This window comes from Polypterus senegalus, chromosome 4, assembly GCF_016835505.1.
Source record: "Polypterus senegalus isolate Bchr_013 chromosome 4, ASM1683550v1, whole genome shotgun sequence".
NCBI classification, from domain to species: Eukaryota; Metazoa; Chordata; class Cladistia; order Polypteriformes; family Polypteridae; genus Polypterus; species Polypterus senegalus.
Window position 1 is genome coordinate 225,981,139 of NC_053157.1, and position 19,526 is coordinate 226,000,664.

The 19,526-nt window shown below is 40.0% G+C and overlaps 1 protein-coding gene across 3 annotated transcripts in view; it reads left to right on the plus strand.

Annotated features, from left to right (window-relative positions):
* The window catches only part of LOC120528082, a 143,860-nt gene that overhangs the window by 98,046 nt on the left and 26,288 nt on the right, over positions 1–19,526 (plus strand). For all 3 annotated transcript variants that reach the window (XM_039752096.1, XM_039752095.1, XM_039752097.1), the window contains 3 exons: positions 5,329–5,496; positions 11,554–11,712; positions 11,964–12,119. In XM_039752096.1, coding sequence (XP_039608030.1) covers positions 5,329–5,496; positions 11,554–11,712; positions 11,964–12,119 — 483 coding nt within the window. The remainder of the gene's footprint in view (positions 1–5,328; positions 5,497–11,553; positions 11,713–11,963; positions 12,120–19,526) is intronic.

Consider the following 19,526-nt stretch of genomic DNA (forward strand, 5'->3'; position numbering starts at 1 on the left):
TCTCTTGGAATTTTTGTGAGTGAGAAAGAGGAATTTATCAGAAGATGAAAACATGGACTATTGTGTGCTGAAAAAAATACTGAGTAGCCAAAACCAACTGAGCAAAATCAAAAGTTGAAGATCAAAAAGATGTTTATAAACACTAGGGCTTGCTTGAAAAGAAACTAACCATCACTAAGATTCTTCGAGAGATTGTATGTTGATCCACCATGGGAAAGTGAGTGTTGTAACCATCTCCATATTTATATCGACACTTCCAGAAATTCCAGAAGCTTAACAGAATCAGTCAGGTGAAACAACACTTGAGTGTTACATAAACAATAAAAATGAGACGTGAACCAAAAACTATTTGAAAATAGGTTAAAATTGTAAAAAAAATGTAGAAACCTTTGATGCAAAAAAAAAAAAAAAAAAATCTAAGTAAACATTATGGTTTTATATAACTATAGGCCATATATTAGCAATAATGGAAACCTGGCAAAATAAGAAAGAGGGAGATGAGTGTAACATAGAGGGATACACATTTTTTAGGAAGGATAGACAGAACAGAAAAGGAGGTGGGGTTGCTGTTTATGTCAAACAGAATTTAAATGTAAGTCCCCTTTAGTTGGACAATGAGCCCCAGATTAGTGAGGACATGTGGCTTCGCCTGGAAAACATTTTGGAAAGAGGACTTATTTTAGGAATTTGTTATACTACCCAATTCAGACAGTAATTTCAACACACATCTTTTAAGTAATATTAAAAAGGGAAGTTTACAGGGAAATATAGTCATGAGAGACTTTAATTATCCAAGTATTAACTGGGATAACCATGCAGACAGAGGAGCACATGAGCAGGAGTTTTTAGAAGTAATCAGTGTCTGTTTTTTGACACAGTATGTTAAAGCACCAACACGGGGTGAAGCTTGTCTCGATTTAGCATTTTGTAATAATCAGGATAGAATTGAGGGTGTAGAGGTGATTGAACCACTAGGGTCAAGTGACCGTAATATAATACAATTCTCAGTATTTTGTAAAAGTGTAGATGCAAAGACTAAAATTGTTAAGTTGAACTTTGGTAGGGCTAATTTTGAGCAGATGTGACAAAGTCTAAGGAGGGTAGACTGGGATAAGGTTTTAAGTGTGGAGACAGTTGAGGAGCAGTGGAACAGGTTTAAAAATGTTTTACATGTAATGCAGGACAGATACATACCTAAATTTGGAATTATAATGAAATAAAAAAAAATTCGATAGTGGATTAATAACGATATAAAAAAAAGCTGCAAAGGAAAAAAACTGCTTTATAAGGCATATAAGACTAATGACTGCAAAATGAATTGTAGAGCGAATGAGAACATGAGGGCAACCATTGAGAAGGATATCAGGGAGTCTAAAGGACAGTTGGAGAGGAATATAGCAGATAAGGCGAAAGAAGACCATAAGAGATTCTTTCAGTATTTCAGTAGTAAAAGAACAGTCAAGGATGAGTTGAAGTGCATCAGAAATATTAAAGGTGAATCAAAGATACAGAAAGTGAAATAGCAGATGCCCTAAACTTGCATTTTTCTGAGCATAGGCCTTACCTGAGAATCTGAGGAGTGTGATCCCTCTGCAGTTAGAACACAGACTCAGGTCCCCTTTCTTAAATATGGGGACACCTGTATTGTAGTTCATTGGTACTCTAACTGCCTTCTATGCAACACTGAATAAACGCTTTAGACACATTATTCCAACAATGTCTAATGTTTTCAACATCTCCGGTCAGATCTCATCCACCACAGCATCCTTACCACCTCGGACCACCACTTCAGTGACAATGCTGCCTCCTAATAGAATATGTCCACCAGACTAAGGTGCTCCTCAAATTGTTCCTTCCACTGATCGATAATTTCCCCAGAAGCAGTCAGCACCAATCCAACCCTGCTTAATACATTCTGTGCAATGTCACACCTTCTCTTTCTAATGTGTTAAACAGTATTCCAGAACACCCTTTTTCCATGGCTTTTTCAAACTCTTCCCATCCTTGAGCTTTTGCCTCCACAATCACTTTTATATCAGTCATTTTAGCCTGTCAGTACCTCTTAACCAAGTCAGGAGACTCCCACAGACAATGTTTCCCTTAAGGTCGCCATCTTCAGCCTGGTAGCTTCCCTCACCTAAGGTTGACACCATGAGATGCTCCAACTGCCTTTAGATCACAACTTTTAGCAGCCACTTCCACAACTGAGGTCCTGAATATGATCAATTCGGACACAATATCCCTGACTTCACTCTGCATATGAGAGAAGTTCTCTTGGTGGTAGGAGCTGAATTCATCATAAACGGAATCCCCAGCCAGACATTTCCTAGGCACTCTTAAGTGATTATGTGGGCTTCCTGGGCTTCCAATATAGTGATCAAGTAACAGCTCTGCCCCTCCCTTCACATATATTCTGAGGTCAGAGGATACAACTACAAAGTCAAGCATTGCCCTCTAGCCCAAGATGCTCCGATAGTAGGTTTATTTTTTTTTTTTTTGTTCAAACCTGAAGTTTGCTTTTATGTTCTTTTGTTGTAAGATGACTCCACATTGCCATTCCACGCATAACCCAGCAGGGTTATGTGGGTAGGCATACCACCAGGTATTTGCAAGGCAAACACAATCCCAGTTTAAACTAAATGTTATTAATGTTTGCATAAACATTTTGGGGTTGATGATATTTCATTTTGATAGAGTTTTTATTGTACATTTTTATAAAACTTACATACCATATTCTTGTTTTACCTCTTCATTTGGCTGCACTCATTAGGGGTCGCCACAGTGGATCATCTGTTACACCCTGTATGTACTCTCTCACCACATCAATAAACCTCCTCTTAGACCTTCCAGTTTTCCTCTTGCCTGGCAGCACCATCCCTAGCATACTTCTCTCAATATTCCCAGTATATCTCCTCTGCACATGTAAAAACCAACACAATCTCACCTCTCTGGCTTTGTCTCCAAATGCCCAGCCTGAACTGACCCTCGCCTCCTCTTCTCCACCCACTCCATCTTGCCTGCACTTTCTTCTTCACCCCTCTTCCACACTCCCCATTACTCTCAGCTGTTGATTCCAAGTATTTAAAGTCAACCGCAGTTTCAGGGGGAGAGCAAAAGATACTGAACAAACGGCTTGACAACTTCAAAATAAAAATCTAAAATTGTTGTTAACCATTCAGGAGCTCGGTAGCACAATGTGCTAGATTCTTAATATTAATTTGCATGTTGTAATGAGTGCTGCAACATTGGAGATAGACAGACAACACATGCATAGACCACCTCAGCTACAGGTTTACACATAATTGACAAGTGCCTACTAGAATATCTGTCTTTTTAACTATGCCATCACTATATGACGTAATAATGGCAAATAGAGTGTAGGTAAGCATTGTGGTCTATAGATATACAGTACAACATGTTGAAAGGCTGTTGCTGTTTTGTCATGGCATGTTTGCATTTCCACTTAAACAATAATGTTAAATTTTCTTTAGTTATTCATTTAGACTCATCAGTGCATCTACTGGTGTTGTTAGGCAGATGTTTTTAGTACTGAAGTCTGCATCTTCTATGGCTCTGTGTCCTTAGCTCTCTTAACAGGAGTCCTTTTGATGAAATGTGACAGGCCATTTACTTGAAATGCATATTTTGCAGTTCATATTTTCATGAATACTGCTGCCAATTCATTCACGGTTACATCGACTCCTACACTGTCATCATAACAGTGGCACACACAGTACCTGCGACAACATATCATTCATGTTTACCATTTGTCCATTGATGTCTTCAAATGCCAATTTATAATCCAATGCTACATAAAGGTTTTTCCATTGCATCAAATCATGTTTATTTTTAAAGAGGTTGTGTTTATTTTTACATGTGTAATGTGCTCTCTGCACTTGCCACACAGATTTATATGCCTAATAGATACTCGGTGGGCCATCTAATTGTTCCCATTCAGTTTTTAGCAAAAATTACTCATGGTTATCTCCAGACATGCAGTATGTATTATACAGGAGGCTTCAGAGAGACTAATGCCACCTACATTTTTAGCCTGTAAACATCACTGCTGTTTGTTGGAACACCATTTAGTGTTAGCAATTTATTGTCTGCCTATGGCTCTGCAAAAAAATATAATCTTGTGCATAAACCTGATGTAAAACTCAAAAAGAAAAGCTTGAGTGAACAACATAAACACATGACCATCAGAAACATCTATAATAATAATAATATATACAGTACTCAAGTTTCACATTATTCCTACTAATTACCCATTTCAATTCAAACAAATACATTTTCCTGTAAAACTGTGTTTTGTAATCAACCAAAACCAAGTCACCAGGAAAAGGAGAACTTGATCTAATGCAGAAATGTTTTACTCATGTGCAACTGTATATGGCATGCTGAAGAGTAAGCAGCTCCAGTGACCAAATGGTATTATTTTATTTATTATTTGACTAAAGTATGACACAGAGGAGGTAAAAATGTTAGGTTTGAATACACAATGTGAGGTTTAAAAATTGAAAGTACACCTTATGAGAAGGATTTAGGAGTCATAGTGTACTCAACACTATCAACTGCCAGACAATGTTGAAAAGCCATTAAGAAAGCTAACAGAATGGTAAGTTATATAGTTATATGCTGAAGTTTTATAATGCACTTGTTAGACCTCACCTGGGATACTATTTGCAGTTTTGGTCTTCAAGCTACAAACGACATAGTAGCGCCGAAAAAAAGTTCAGAGAAGAGCGACTAGGCGGATTCCATGGCTACAGGGAATGAATTATGAGGAAACATTAAAAGAGCTGAGCCTTTTCAGGTTAAGAAAAAGAAGATTAACAGGAGATATGATTGAATTGTTTAAAATTATGAAGGGAATTAGTACAGTGAATTGAAACAAGCAAATGATAATGAGCTATACTGGTGAACTACAGATGAAACTGTAGCTTATCTGAGTCAATATATGATGTTCTGTGACCTTATTCTTTTCTCTTTAAGTATACCGGCTGCCTTTTGGGTCTTTTCTGTTTTATTTAGACACACATAAGTTTAAGTTTCAGTTTAATCATTTTTTTCATCATTCTCACATATATAAAATTATTTCTTTTGTGCATGACAAGTAAAGAAACTAACTACAGTACAGTAAACAGGAGGTCCAGTTACAGTTTATACTGACATCATATTCATTTAATAAGTGCCCAGACTGGGTGTTTGATTTCTTTTCTGTTGGGACACAGTCTTCTGCATTGTGAACCAAGATGAGGTTCATGTTAGTTTAAGTTATATTGAGATGGTCCATGTCTAATTATTAATGTTTTTCTTTATTCTTAGCATATGCAGTGAACATTTGAATGACACAGCAGTGGAACATATCTGCAGCACTCTGTTTGCAGGAAAACAAACAAATGTAACCTTAGATTTATTTCAGAGTGGAGAAAATAGCATAACATATGGAGCTACGTTTGAATCTTCAGATGAAATTGATGGTTTACAAATAAGGTAATGTACATTACTGATTAAAAATAGAGTACAAAACATGCATGGAATAGGTTTTCTAGGCCTGTCAGTACTTTGTTCTGATATGTCTTAGAGACCAATAGTAATCAATGCAGAAGTCCCTATATACATTATCAAGAATTTATCAATTTTCAAACCCACTTTAAACAATTCAGAGTGGCAGCAAAGGAGCGTATTCTATTACCTATGTGTGCAAGGCATGAACTAATATCACAAAAAAAAATGTGTTTATTCTTAGATACCAAGTTAGTTTAGAGTGATCATTTCATGTCTTATGTGAAGAGAAAACAACAGCACCCAGAAAGCATACACACCTGTTTTAGAACTCTAGACGTATAAGGCAGAAATACTGCACCAACATGCTAATGGCATACTAATGATGCTTACTTTAACTGTAAAATGTTTATTTTAACTGTTTATGTTACATTTTATTTTATTGTTGGGCAGTAGAGGAAAAAATACATAGCATAACTGCTAATCAGCAGGCTCAATTACCTGCTTAAGCTTATTCCATAAACTACTGTTACTGCTACAGTCATTTTACAATGAATTTCTTACCTGTTTACAAAAAGTGTTACAAAGATAAGGCAACAAATAGAACCTGTTATGTCTGTGCCTGTTTAATTGTTAATCTTATGTATTCTTTTAAATTCAGTTAATGATGATGATAGTACGGAGTCCAAAACAGAACTGGTGAAGGTTTGAAAAGATGGCGGCTTTAAATGGTCAGACAGGAAGTGACGTATGTTAACTGGAAGTGATGTTTCTCTGACATCAGCCTGGGAGCCGGGACCGGAAGTGACAATCTTCTGGGCGCCGGAACTGGAAGTGACGTTTTCCTAGGTGCCGGAACTGGAAGTGACGTTCTTTTAGGCACAGGAACTGGAAGTGACATTCTTCTAGGTGCCGGAACTGGAAATGACGTTCTTGATTCAGATAGGTTTTCCCGCGGCTGGTCTGTAGTGATAGCAGGAGAAGGTTTAATGCACCCCGCCCTCCCCTGGCCTGGCATGGAATTACCATTACTTGGTCCACACAACGTCCTCCTATATTCACATGTGTGACATGGCCCCCCCCTCAGCCCAGACCCGTCGGATCGGGCATACCGGTCCGAGAAGTCGTGACATCTAGAAAGGGCATCGGCATTGGCTTGCAGAACACCCCAGCGATAAACGACCGAATACTTATACGGCTGTAGATCCAAAAACCACCTTGTGACCCGCGGATTGGACTCCCTGTGCAAGGCCATTCACTGTAAGGGTGCATGGTCTGTCACAAGAGTGAATTCATGTCCCAAGAGGTAGTATCTCAGTTGAGTAATCGCCCATTTAATAGCCAAAGCCTCACACTCCGCTGCCGCATACCTAGTTTCCCGATCCAACTGTTTCCAGCTCAGGTACATAATGGGGTGTTCAACTCCATCGACGCTCTGGCTCAGCACGGCTCCGAGACCTGTGTCCAAAGCGTCCATCTGGAGAATGAAGGGTAAAGAGAAATCTGGTGCCTTTAATATAGAAGCTGACGTAAGGGCCAGTTTCAAGTTACTGAATGCAGCCTCTGATATCTCATCCCATACCACATGATTAGGTCGACCCTTCTTTGTGAGGTTTGTCAAGGGCGTAGCTCTCTCGGAAAACCGGGGTACAAACCGGTGATAGTAACCCGCTAAGCCGAGAAATTCTTGGTTATCGGACGGGGCCAGTTTACAATGGCATCTATTTTAGAGCACTGTGGTCTCACCATACCCTGGCCCACTAGATAGCCTAAATATTTGGCCTCGACCAACCCAAAGTAACATTTTTTCGGGTTGATACGAAGCTCAGCTTCTGCCAGTGTCCACAATACAGCTTCAACCTGCAGTATGTGTTCCTCCCAGGTATTGGAATAGATGACAACGTCATCCAAGTAGGCAGCACTATATGAATTATGAGGATGGAGCACTTTATCCACCAGACGTTGGAAGGTCGCAGGTGCCCCATGTAATCCAAATGGGAGGACACAATATTGCCAGTGACCGCTAGGGGTGCTGAACGCTGTCTTTTCCTTAGCGGAGTCCGTTAAGGGAACCTGCCAGTACCCCTTAGTCATATCTAAAGTAGTCAAAAATTTGGCATGTTCTAGCCGCTCAAGGAGGTCATCCACTCGCGGCATCGCATAGGAGTCAAATTGGGAGACTTGGTTAAGTCGACGGAAGTCATTGCAAAACCTCCAACTTCCATCGGGCTTACTGACCATAACGATAGGACAGGACCAGGGACTATAACTTTCCCCAATCACACCTAGCTCCAGCATTCGTCTGATCTCCAACTCCACTTCAGCCTTTTTTGCCTCAGGAATTCTGTATGGGCGTTTTCGGACTATAACCCCAGGTTTCGTCACAATGTCACGCACAATCAGGGAGGTCCGACCTGGCTTTTCACTGACTACCTCAGGGACAGACAGGATAACTGCTTCGAGCTCCTGACGTTGTTGGCGAGTCAAATTATCTCCGAAATTAAGGTGTAATTGATGAGCGAAGAGAGCGGAGCTGTCCGGAGGAGGGTTCGGAATCCCTGTCCTTCCACGGTTTCATCAGATTCATATGATGAATCCGCTCGCTGGGTCGACGATTTGGTTGTTTCACCAAATAGTTGACCAGCCCCTTCCTCTCCTTAATTTCATAAGGGCCTTGCAATGAGCCAGTAATTTGGAATGAGAGGTTGGAACTAAAACCATGACACGGTCTCCCGGCGGAACTCCCGCAGAGAAGTACCCCGGTTATAGCATTGGGCCTGAGCTGCTTGCGCCTTTTTCATATGTGTTTTTAATATGGGTCTAATTTTCTCAAATCTATCGCGTAACTGTGCGATATTCTCTAATATATTTGTTGACGGGAGGGCCTCTTCCTCCCATCCTTCTTTTAGAGTGTCTAATTTGCCCCGGGGTTGTCGTCCATATATCAATTCAAAAGGTGAGAACCCCGTGGAGGCTTGTGGAACTTCCCGATATGCAAAAAGGACAAGGGGGAGGAGCTGATCCCAGTTCTTTCCATCCTCATTGACTACCTTACGCAACATCTGTTTGAGAGTTTGATTAAACCTCTCTACAAGACCATCGGTTTGAGGATGATATACCGAGGTCTGTAACTGTTTTATTTGAAGTAGCTTGGCAGTTTCCCTGAACGTCTGCGAGGTGAAAGGAGTCCCTTGATCCATCAGGATTTCTTTAGGGATTCTGACACGCGCAAATACCCCAACTAATTCCCGTGCGATAGCTTTTGAAGTTGACCAATATATATTTATGACCAATATATATTTATGACCTCTGGCTGAGGGTTCTAGGGGTCCCACCAGGTCGACCCCAATACGTTCAAAAGGGATATCTATTAAGGGTAAGGGAATTAGAGGAGCACGGTCCCTCCTAGGAATTTGCTTCAATTGACATTCCGGACAGGATGTACAGAAGCGGCGAACCTCCTCGTTAATTCCGGGCCAAAAAAATTGGAGCTTAATTCTCTCAAGTGTTTTTTCGGGACCCAAATGGGCTCCCAGCAGATGGTATGTGCTAGTTCACAGACCTGTCGCCGGTAAGTCCACGGTACTAACAACAGTCTGTCATCTGTCTCATCTGTCCCTCATGTTCTGCCACCCGGTATAACAGATCATTATTAAGCACAAAGTGAGGACCCTGTGGCATTGGATGCGAGGTGCGTTGGCCGTCTAATAGAATGACTGCATTCTTTGCAAATTTAAGGGAGTCGTCATTCCATTGATCCCTTTTAAATGAAGCCGGCGTCTGCCTGAATTGAAACTGCAGACGTGAGAGAGGATCGGATTCGACCTCAAGGGGCGGGTTTTCGTCCCGAGCCGGCGTAGCGCTTGCTGATGACGTCTCGGGTTGCGACGTCCCTGGTGTTTCGTCGTCATCACCAGAGGCCGAAGTCCGTTCCTCTGCCGGCTGTAAACATGGCGTGGAGGAAGTTGAGGGCGCAGAATCGGCGTCCGTGACTAGACCTAGTGATCGAGGAGAAGTGCCTGAATCACCGCTATTTATGTTGACCCCATCTCTTCCTAGTATCACAGGTAAAGGAGGATTATCCATCACGGCCACCATTAACTTTTTAACTATGCCGTCCTGACAGATGAAGCAGTTGGTGGATCGATAATACCGAACATCCCCGTGAATAAAGATAATGCAGGTCTTATTCTTACACCATTGTCGCGGTAATATCAAATGGCAAGCAACAATGGAAAAGTTACTGCCGGAATCAAATAAAGCGATTACTTTAATTCCATTAACTAGCACTTCCCCCGTATGCGAACAAGCCAATGGATTAGCGAGAGCGCACCGTGCCTCCTCCCACATTACTCCGCAGACCCCTTTGTTGCTTCGCAGGGCCTGCCGGCGCATCTCAGGGTCCACTCGAATATGCTTCGTATTATAGCCGCAGGACTCTGTATTAGGGACGCAAGCACACCCGGGTTCACCCGAGTCCCATTCTGACCCTCCCAAGCCGGTTTCCGCCTTTATGTGATCTATTGTCTCAACTAGTGAGACAATATCAGTATATTCCCAGGCCGGCTGGGCGATTTTCCCGGGTAGGCTTCGGAGCAACAAAGCGCAGGCCACCTGCTCCGCTATTTGGTGGCTGGAATTTTCATGGAGTTTTAGCCAATCAACCACCTTAGCCCATAAAGCCACGGCCTGTTTCCTGGTTGTCTTAGCGGGGTTAAATGTCCAGGCCATTATGTTTCTCACCTGCCAGCCTGGGTTTCTCCCATCTTTATTAAAGGGCTTGCCCTTTCTGGGATATGATGGGGCAGTCCCCACACCCAGGAGGCCATAATAAGAACCCAAGGCGTCCCCTGACGCACTTGGCTCTAGTCTGTGGTTCCCGGGGCTATTTTTCCCCAGACCTTTAAAAGGATGATGGGTCGAAGCATACTCAAGCTTTCCCCGACACGCCCCAACTGACACCCACTCGGCAACTTTGGAGCGGTACTTACCCATCTGATAGTTTGTTGGATTATGAGCGTGTATCGAGCCTAGGTTAAGGTTTATCCTCCGTTCTCTCATGGAGGCTATCATCCTGCCGACTACGCCACTGTAAAAGGAAGCAACTCGACACACGTAGAAAAAGGTTTGGGGCAGCCACCCGTATAATATTCCTAGCTGCAAAGGATTCTTTAAAATTCAGTTAATGATGATGATAGTACGGAGTCCAAAACAGAACTGGTGAAGGTTTGAAAAGATGGCGGTTTTAAATGGTCAGACAGGAAGTGACGTATGTTAACTGGAAGTGATGTAGGTTGACCGGAAGTGGTGTTTCTCTGACATCAGCCTGGGAGCCGGGACCGGAAGTGACAATCTTCTGGGTGGCGGAACTGGAAGTGACGTTTTCCTAGGTGCCGGAACTGGAAGTGACGTTCTTCTAGACACTGGAACTGGAAGTGACGTTCTTCTAGGCGCCGGAACTGGAAATGATGTTCTTGATTCAGAACAGGAGAAGGTTTAATGCACCCTGCCCTCTCCTGGCCTGGCATGGAATTTCCATTACTTGGTCCACACAACATCCTCCTATTCGCACGTGTGTGACAATATATATATATATATATATATATATATATATATATATATATATATATATATATATATAATGTAAAGTATACATTATACTTCTCTTAAATATAATGTAAAGTTTTGTCCTACCATGATGCACTTTATTCAGTGATGATCTGTAGAAGATTGGTTGAAACAAAGATGGGTCAAACTCAAACAAAACTACATGAATAAGTAGTCATAGGACATGAAGACAAATCCAGTGAAAACTCTAATTCAATGGGTATGGGTAGTTCTAATCCAAAATGTTTTGCTGCAGTGGTGAAACAATAACCAACACACAAGACAATTACACACAGCACAGTGCCCTGGTTCTCACTTGGAAAGTGGCAATTTATACAATTCTACTGTATTAAGATATTCTTTGTACAACCTATTATGCTAGCATATACAGTGTTAAGTTATACTGTTATTTTATATCATTTTTTTTTCTTTTGAAAGGTTTTCATTTAATCACTCTAATGTGATATGTAACTACCAGGAAATAATCTCAAAGTATAAACCCAAAGACATCAGTCTGTCAGGTAATTTTGATAAAGTGACCGTAGAGACCATCATTAAAATTCCAGAAGATAAAGGTTACTCTCCTGACTGTCTAAGGTAATTGTACTATCCATTTATACATATTCAAATACAGTTTAAATTCTTTATATTCTATATTAATTATTTCTACATGCAACATAATAATGCTAGTAATGTCAAAATAAAGACTCATTTGGAGGCGTATTTCCTAAATAAGCATCAGATTTCTGTGTGCAAAATAAACATGACTGCATGGTGGTACTGTATTTGTAATTTCTCTTTCATTTTGATTGTCTTATTCACATGATTCTTATGCTGTTTCACATTAGATTAAAGAGAGGTGTCCTGAGTGAAAGCATAGCTGTGGGTATCTGTGACATTCTGACTTCACACATTACACTGAAAAATGTAAATTTTGAATTGTCTGTTGTTGATGATGAGGAAAATATCACATTAAAATATGAAGCTGGAACCTCAAAATCTGGGTAAAGTATGTTTTAATCATTAACTTTACATTTGTTCCTTTATTCTTGAATGAACTAAAACTCCGTCAACTATTCATTCTCAAGTGATGAAAATCATTATCCTAAAATATATAAGTATACATTTAATTGAATTTCAGAAATAATTTATACTGGTAATTGATAAAAATTAAGATTTGAAAGAAAAAAGTTGGATTCTATTGGAACAAAAAATAGTTCTATTTGTTATTATCTTTTACAGGAAAAAAAAATGTACCTGCTGCCGGTAGTACAACTGATTCAAAAGTTTCCAACATAAAGTGACAACACAATGTATGATACAATAGTTTAGGAGATCAAACACATATTACTGAATAAAGTAATGTTATTAAACAATAGCAATAAAGAAATATGCGAAAGTATCAGATTCAAATGTAACAGAATATGACAAACAATATGTACCAAGTTGAGCCTCTATTTACCAGAACTACACAAAAATGTAGATGTAGGATGGTCAGTAATTTCAAATAATTAGTGTAAATAGAGTAGTGCAGGTGCATTCCATGGTGAAAATAAATTATAAATTCATTCAAACAGGTTTAGACTTGCTACAGCCCTCCACCACAATAAAGATACAGTAGTACAGTGAATCCTTGCCAAAATCACTTTACCAATTGCAGGTATTATTATTCTCACTGTTTTAATAGTATATTTTGATACCTATTATCTTCTTTTTTTATTTATTTATTTATTTTATTGCACTCCATACAAAGCAATCAAGTTTTTACAAAGATAAAAATAGAGTCAAGAACAGATCGATCCCCACCCTTGAGAGAGAGAGCAAGCCAAACGGCATAAAAATTTTTAAACATACCTAAATTAATAAATTCTTTGTGCTTCATGAACTTATTTTTAAAATATTACTGATTAGATCCTGCCATGTTTTGAAAAAAGTCTGTACGGATCCTCTAACTGAGTATTTGATTTTTTCCAATTTCAAATAATATAACACATCGGTTTCCCACTGAATTAAAAGAGGAGAGTTTGCGTTCTTCCAGTTTATCAGAATAAGTCTGCGTGCCAAAAGTGTAGTGAATGCAATCACAATTTGTTTGTCTTTCTCCACTTTAAGCCCCTCTGGAAGAACCCTAAACACAGCTGTTAATGGGTTAGGAGGGATTGTGAGTCCAAGGCTGTCTGAAAGGTAATTAAAAAATTTTGTCCAGAATAATGTTAATTTGTTGCAGGCCCAGAACATGTGACCTAGTGAGGCTGGGACTTGGTTGCAACGTTCACAGGTTGGATCATGCCCTGGAAACATTTTGGAGAGTTGTAGTCGAGACAGATGTGCTCGATATATAATTATAAGTTGTATAATTGTATGCTTTGCATATGGAGCTCGAGTGAATTCTCTGCATTGCTACTTTCCACTCCTTTTCTGATATATTAATTGAGAGATCTTTTTCCCAGTGTCCTCTTGGATCTTTGAAAGAGAGGGATTGTAAAATGATTTTATATATTGTAGAGATGGAGTCTAAGTCCTTGAGATTGAGCAATATTTTTTCCAGCATGGATGAGGGTGGAAGATGAGGAAAATCTGGAAGGTTCTGTTTAACAAAGTTCCTGATTTGAAGATAGTGAAAGAAATGTGTAGCTGGAATGTTAAATTTGGAATGTAATTGTTCATAGGATGCAAAGACGTTGTCTATATAAAGATCTCTAAGCAAGTTAATTCCAAATTTTTCCAGATATTAAAAACTGCATATGTTTGTGAAGGTTGAAAGAGGTGGTTCTCTTGCAGAGGTGCCACAGATAGAAGCTTCTCCGTCTTAAAATGCTTTCTACATTGGTTCCAGATTCTAAGTGAGTGGAGCACAATTGGGTTATTTGTGTATTGCCGATAGCGTGTGTTTATTGGAGCACAGAGCAAGGAATACAAAGAAGTACTGCAGGATTTTACTTCTATTGCGGTCCAAGCCTGTGTATGTTCTTCTATTTGTGCCCAGTAATAAAACTGAAAGTTAGGTAGAGCCATGCCGCCTTCTTCCTTTTGTCTTTGTAAGGTCGCTCTTTTGATGCGTGGATGTTTTGAATTCCAAATAAATGAGGTTATTGTTGAATCTAATTGCTTAAAGAATGATTTATTAATGTATATTGGATGTTTTGAAATAAAAAGGAGCTTAGGAAGAATATTCATCTTAACAGTGTTAATTCTTCCAGCTAGTGTGAGATGAAGGGTTGACCATTTATGCAAGTCTTGTTTAATTTTTTCCATGCAGACGGCGAAATTTTGTTGATAAAGAGCTTTATGTTTACTTGTGATGTTTACCCCAAGGTATTTAAACTGTTCTGCAATGATAAAAGGTAGGGTATCTAATCTAATATTATATGCTTGAGAATTCACTGGAAAGAGTACACTTTTATTCAGATTAATTCTGAGACCAGAGATCTTTTGAAATTCTGTGAGTGCTGCTAAGACTGCAGGCACAGAATTTTCTGGGTCTGATATATACAGTACCATGTCATCTGCATATAATGAGATTTTCTGTTCCAGTCCTTCTCTGCTAATCCCCTTTATCTGATCAGTATTTCGACAATGTATTGCCAGTGGTTCAATGGCAATCAAAACAGCAGCGGTGACAAGGGCATCCTTGTCTAGTGCCACGCTCTAGTTTAAAGTAGTCTGAGCAAATGTTGTTGATGCAAACTGAAGCTTCTGGGTTAGTATACAGTAATTTAATCCATGCACAAATGTTTGGGCCAAACCCAAACTTCTCCAATGTAGTAAAAGGTATTTCCATTCAATCATGTCGAATGCTTTTTCTGCATCCAATGATAATAATATTTCTGGGGTGTTTGATTTAGTTGGTGAGTATATTACATTAAACAGGCGTCGAAGATTTGAAGATAAGTGCTGGCCCCTAATAAATCCAGTTTGGTCTTGTGATATTACCGAGGGGAGCACTTTCTCCATCCTTCTGGCTATGATTTTAGAGAGTATTTTAACGTCGTTATTCAGAAGTGAAATTGGTCTGTATGATGCACATTGTAATAAGTCCTTATTTTGTTTTGGAAAGACAGTGATTAGTGCTTGGCGAAAGGTTTGTGGAAGAGATTGGTTATCTCTGGCTTCTGTAAATGTTGCTAATAGGAGGGAGCTAGCTGAGCGGAGAATTTCTTGTAAAATTCTGCAGGGTAGCCATCAGGGCCTGCTGCTTTCCCCCTTGGAGTGACTTTATAGCATCTAGTAATTCTGATAACGCCAGAGGTTTATCAAGTTCCTCCACACTAAAAGCGTCTATTTGTGGTATCTGTAATGTATCCAGAAATGCATTAGATTGTGTATTGTCTTCTTTAAACTCAGTAGTATATAGGGATTTATAGTAGTCTCTGAAAGTGTGCATTATATTTTTGTGTTCGATGATTTTATCTCCGTTCGTGTTGGTGATTACGAGATTGCGTTGCGCACTTCTTGCTTGTGAATTTGTTGAGCTAAAAGCTTATTAGCTTTCTCTCCATGTTCATAATAATGATGTCTGGATTTGTAGATTAGTTGTTCAGTTTCTTTAGTTGTCAAGAGGTTTAATTCCGAATGTAGAGCCTGCCTCCTCCTATGTAGAGTCTCGCTTGGTAGTCTGGCATGTTCTTCATCTATTTTAGTAATTTCGCTTTTTATCTCTGCTACTTTCTTGGCTTCGGATTTATTTCTGTGGGAAAGATATGAGATAATCTGACCTCTTAAGAAGGCCTTAAGAGTTTCCCAGAGTATTCCTGCAGAGATCTCGGGTGATGTATCTGTCTCTAGAAAGAATTTGATTTGTTTGAATATAAATTCCGTACAATTCTCGTCAGCTAATAGAAGCGGGTTGAGGCGCCATCTGCGGGGTGAGTGTATGGGGCTTAGTAATTTTAGCTCCAAGATCATAGGTGCATGGTCAGAAATAACAATAGCATCGTATTTACAAGATTTAATCATAGGCAAGAAGTTATTGTCTATAAAGAAGTAATCAATCCTTGAGTAGCAATGATGTACTGGTGAGTAGAAAGAATATGTTCTTGAATTTGGGTTTAAAAACCTCCAGGTTTTTAGTCTTCAGCAATTTTAGTGCATTAAGATGATACACCCAGATAATAAACCCGGGTGATGGTGTTAAAAAAGTGTCCAATATAAGCATAACAAGTCTTAATGCAGTAATAGCAATAACAATAAACCAAGGGTATGATATTGAACAGTCTCGTTTAGGGTAGAGATGAAGTAATTAGGAAAGAAAAAAAAAAAAGTAAGGAAAAAGTAATTAAGCACAATAAAACATAAACAGATAGCGCCCTAGTAATACTAAGTAATTTTGAGAATATATCAGAATATATGCTGATAAAAAACTCGTATTTTAAAACAAACAGATCAAACAGTAGATTATTAATCCTTGTTTTATCATTTACCGCCATGACTCACTATTATGTATCAGAATAATCCCGGGATCAGCTTTCTTAATTCCTTTTCTGCTTCGTCCTTGCTAGTGAAGACATAGAAATGACCTTGCCATTCCACTTTAAGTTTTGCAGGATACAAGAGGCTGTATTTGATGCTGGCTTGCCGTAATCACTGTTTGATGTTGTAGAAGGCTGCGCGTTTAGTAGCAGTTGCTGGAGAGAAGTCAGGAAAATACGAATATGGTTATTTTCAAATTTAATATCTTCCTTGTTTCTGAGGAGTGCCGTCACCTCTAGCTTAAATGATAATCGTTCAAAACAAACTATAAAAGACCTTGGTCTGGGTCTAACGGTGTTTAATCCGCGTACACGGTAAGCTGCTGCTATCTCAGATTCTGCTTTAAAGTCGTCCCCGATTATTTTAGAAAAAAGTTCAGCAGCGAATTTCACCGGGTTTGAACTTTCTCGATTCTCAGGCAGACCTTCAATTCTGACGTTATACCTTCTACTTCCATCTTCCAAAGCAGCCAGTCTGTCTCCAAATTTTTTGCATTCGGTGCTGACATTTTCTGCTTTTCCTTCAGGACTGTTAGCTAAATTTTCAGCTAATGCAATCCTAGTCGTGAATGTCTCCTTGAGATCCTCCAATTGATCAGTAAGCCTTTCAATTTTACCCAGCACGTGTCGCATTTCCACTTGCATTTCTTGTTGCAGCCTTTCATTTGCCTGTTGCAGCATCAGCCGTTGCTTTTCGTTTGCTTGCTGCCATTCCTGTTTCAATTCCAGCAACTCTTGTTTCAGCCTCTCATGTGCTTTTGCCCTTGCTTTCTCATTTGCCTTCTCGGTTTTCTTTATATCTTGTACGATCTCAGCGAGCATCACCTCCAGTTTAGACATTTTAATTGTGCTTTCTTGTACCGTAGGTGCAGCGTCAGGCTCTACTGTAGCCGGTGTCCCCGCTATTCCCGGCTCGCGTGGAGTAATTGAGATTGCGGACTGTAAGGCCCTTTCCAGTTTCAGGTGTTCTCCGATCAGCGAGCTATCGAGATCTGCACTCCCTTTTCACACTCAGCCGGCGACGATGTAACGGACCTTGGTCCCGAAGAGTCTGTACTTTCACCCAGCTGTTCCAAGTCTCTCTCTGAAAGGCCGTATCTTGAGCTAGGGCTTGCTGATCTTGGGTTGGGTGCAGCTTTAGTTTTCTTTTCTTTCGGACCCCCTTTCTTGCTGGCCATGTTTATATATGCTTACATATATACTGTAGCTGTCCCCTTGGGTTGAATAAATGTAGGATATCTCAGGATATTAAGCAAATAATATGAAAAATAACGCCGCTGCTAGCGGAGCTCCACTTCAGACGTCCATCTCTCGCATCGGACGAGACCTATTATCTTCTAAAAGCTTTTTTTAACTCTTTTAGGGCGGATGTCGACTTTTGTCGACAGGAGGGGTTGAGGGCGCGTGTCGACTAAAGTCGACATCCAGGGATAGAGGGCGATAATCAGCTGTTAATGGCGACAAATCTCACTGTCACGTCACAGGCATTCCCACTGTGCTTGGAGGAATGCTAGACTCGTTGACTCGGCAACTAATCCTAGCGTGTGCGTGAGTTGCGAAATGTAAACAATGGCAAGATGGCATCGACATGTGACAAGGGAGCGAAGTGAGAGCAGAAAAGAAAACACTCGGCAGACAATGTTTTGCGCATTATCGCGGATTAGGACTCTGTTTTTTCAGAATCGGATTTTATTGACAGTGATCAGGTGATCGAGCAAGAGAGTGAGAAGCCGGCATCAGCTGATCAAACACCAGCCGATGCCGCGCCAGCGGATCTGCTGCCAGTTGAGCGCTTCGCGCAGCCGATGCATCTACGGCAAGGTACGCATGGGATAAATACACAGACATTAATCCATTGAGAGCCGATCTGGCTACCGGACTTCACAAGACGCCATGGCTCACTGTTGGACACGACAGATCACCAGCTGCTGTACTTCAGGCTGCTCTCTCCTGATGCCGCTTTTCAGCTACCGTCAGACGAGATAAACAGGTAGGCAGAGAAATTTTTTGAATCGCGGGCTGCGTTTGCATCGCATTCTCGTTTTTCAAATTGTAAACCCACAGCAAAAGACGAGATAAAGCGTGCTGTGGTATTACAAATAGAGATGGTGATATAACTTCAGGGAGCATTGGTCCAAACGTGCTTTGTCCCCTGGTGGCTTTGGACAGGTTATGCAGCATGGTGATAGGTACGTGCTGCTGCAAAGTTTTATTCACTTCTGTAATAAACAGAAGCAAATCCCATGGGGTGAGCCAGGCTATAATGCCATGCATAAAGTTCATAAAGTTTCAGAAGATGAAAAGAGGTGACAAAACGGTTTTCATGCGGGCAGAAAACTTGGTGGCAGTGGAATGGCACGATGGCAAAAGGGTGACTTGTCTCTCTACAGTACACACTAACAATATATGTGAGAAAGTGCAGCAACAGACAATTGAAAAGTAGGCACCAAAGCAACACGTATTGTAAGCAGTGCAATGTGGCAATGACTGAAATTGGCTGCTTTGAGTGAGATCAGACTGCACAGGATTTGCTGTGTAAAATGTATGTGAAGTCATAGAGTATGCAGGCTCATACAACATGCAAGACAGTAACATTTGTCAAAAGTAAATATTTTTTGTTGATTTGATATGTTAAACAATTGCTTTGTGTTGTTTTTTAAAAAATGTTAGTTTTTGGAAAAATATTCAGCCCTGGGAGATAAGAAACAAAAAAAAAATTAGCCCTAAAAGAGTTAATTAACCAGAAGAGATATTCAGGTGTCAAGAAGGAATGATAAAACATAAAATTAACAACTGAATTTAAACATTAAAATGGTACTATATTTTAAAGAAACACATTGTCTGTTAGAATAACTTGAAAAAACTATTTTTTGAAAATTGATGATAGGCAAAAATTGCACATCTACTCTTCCAGCTCTTACATAATTTGTTGACAACCAAAGA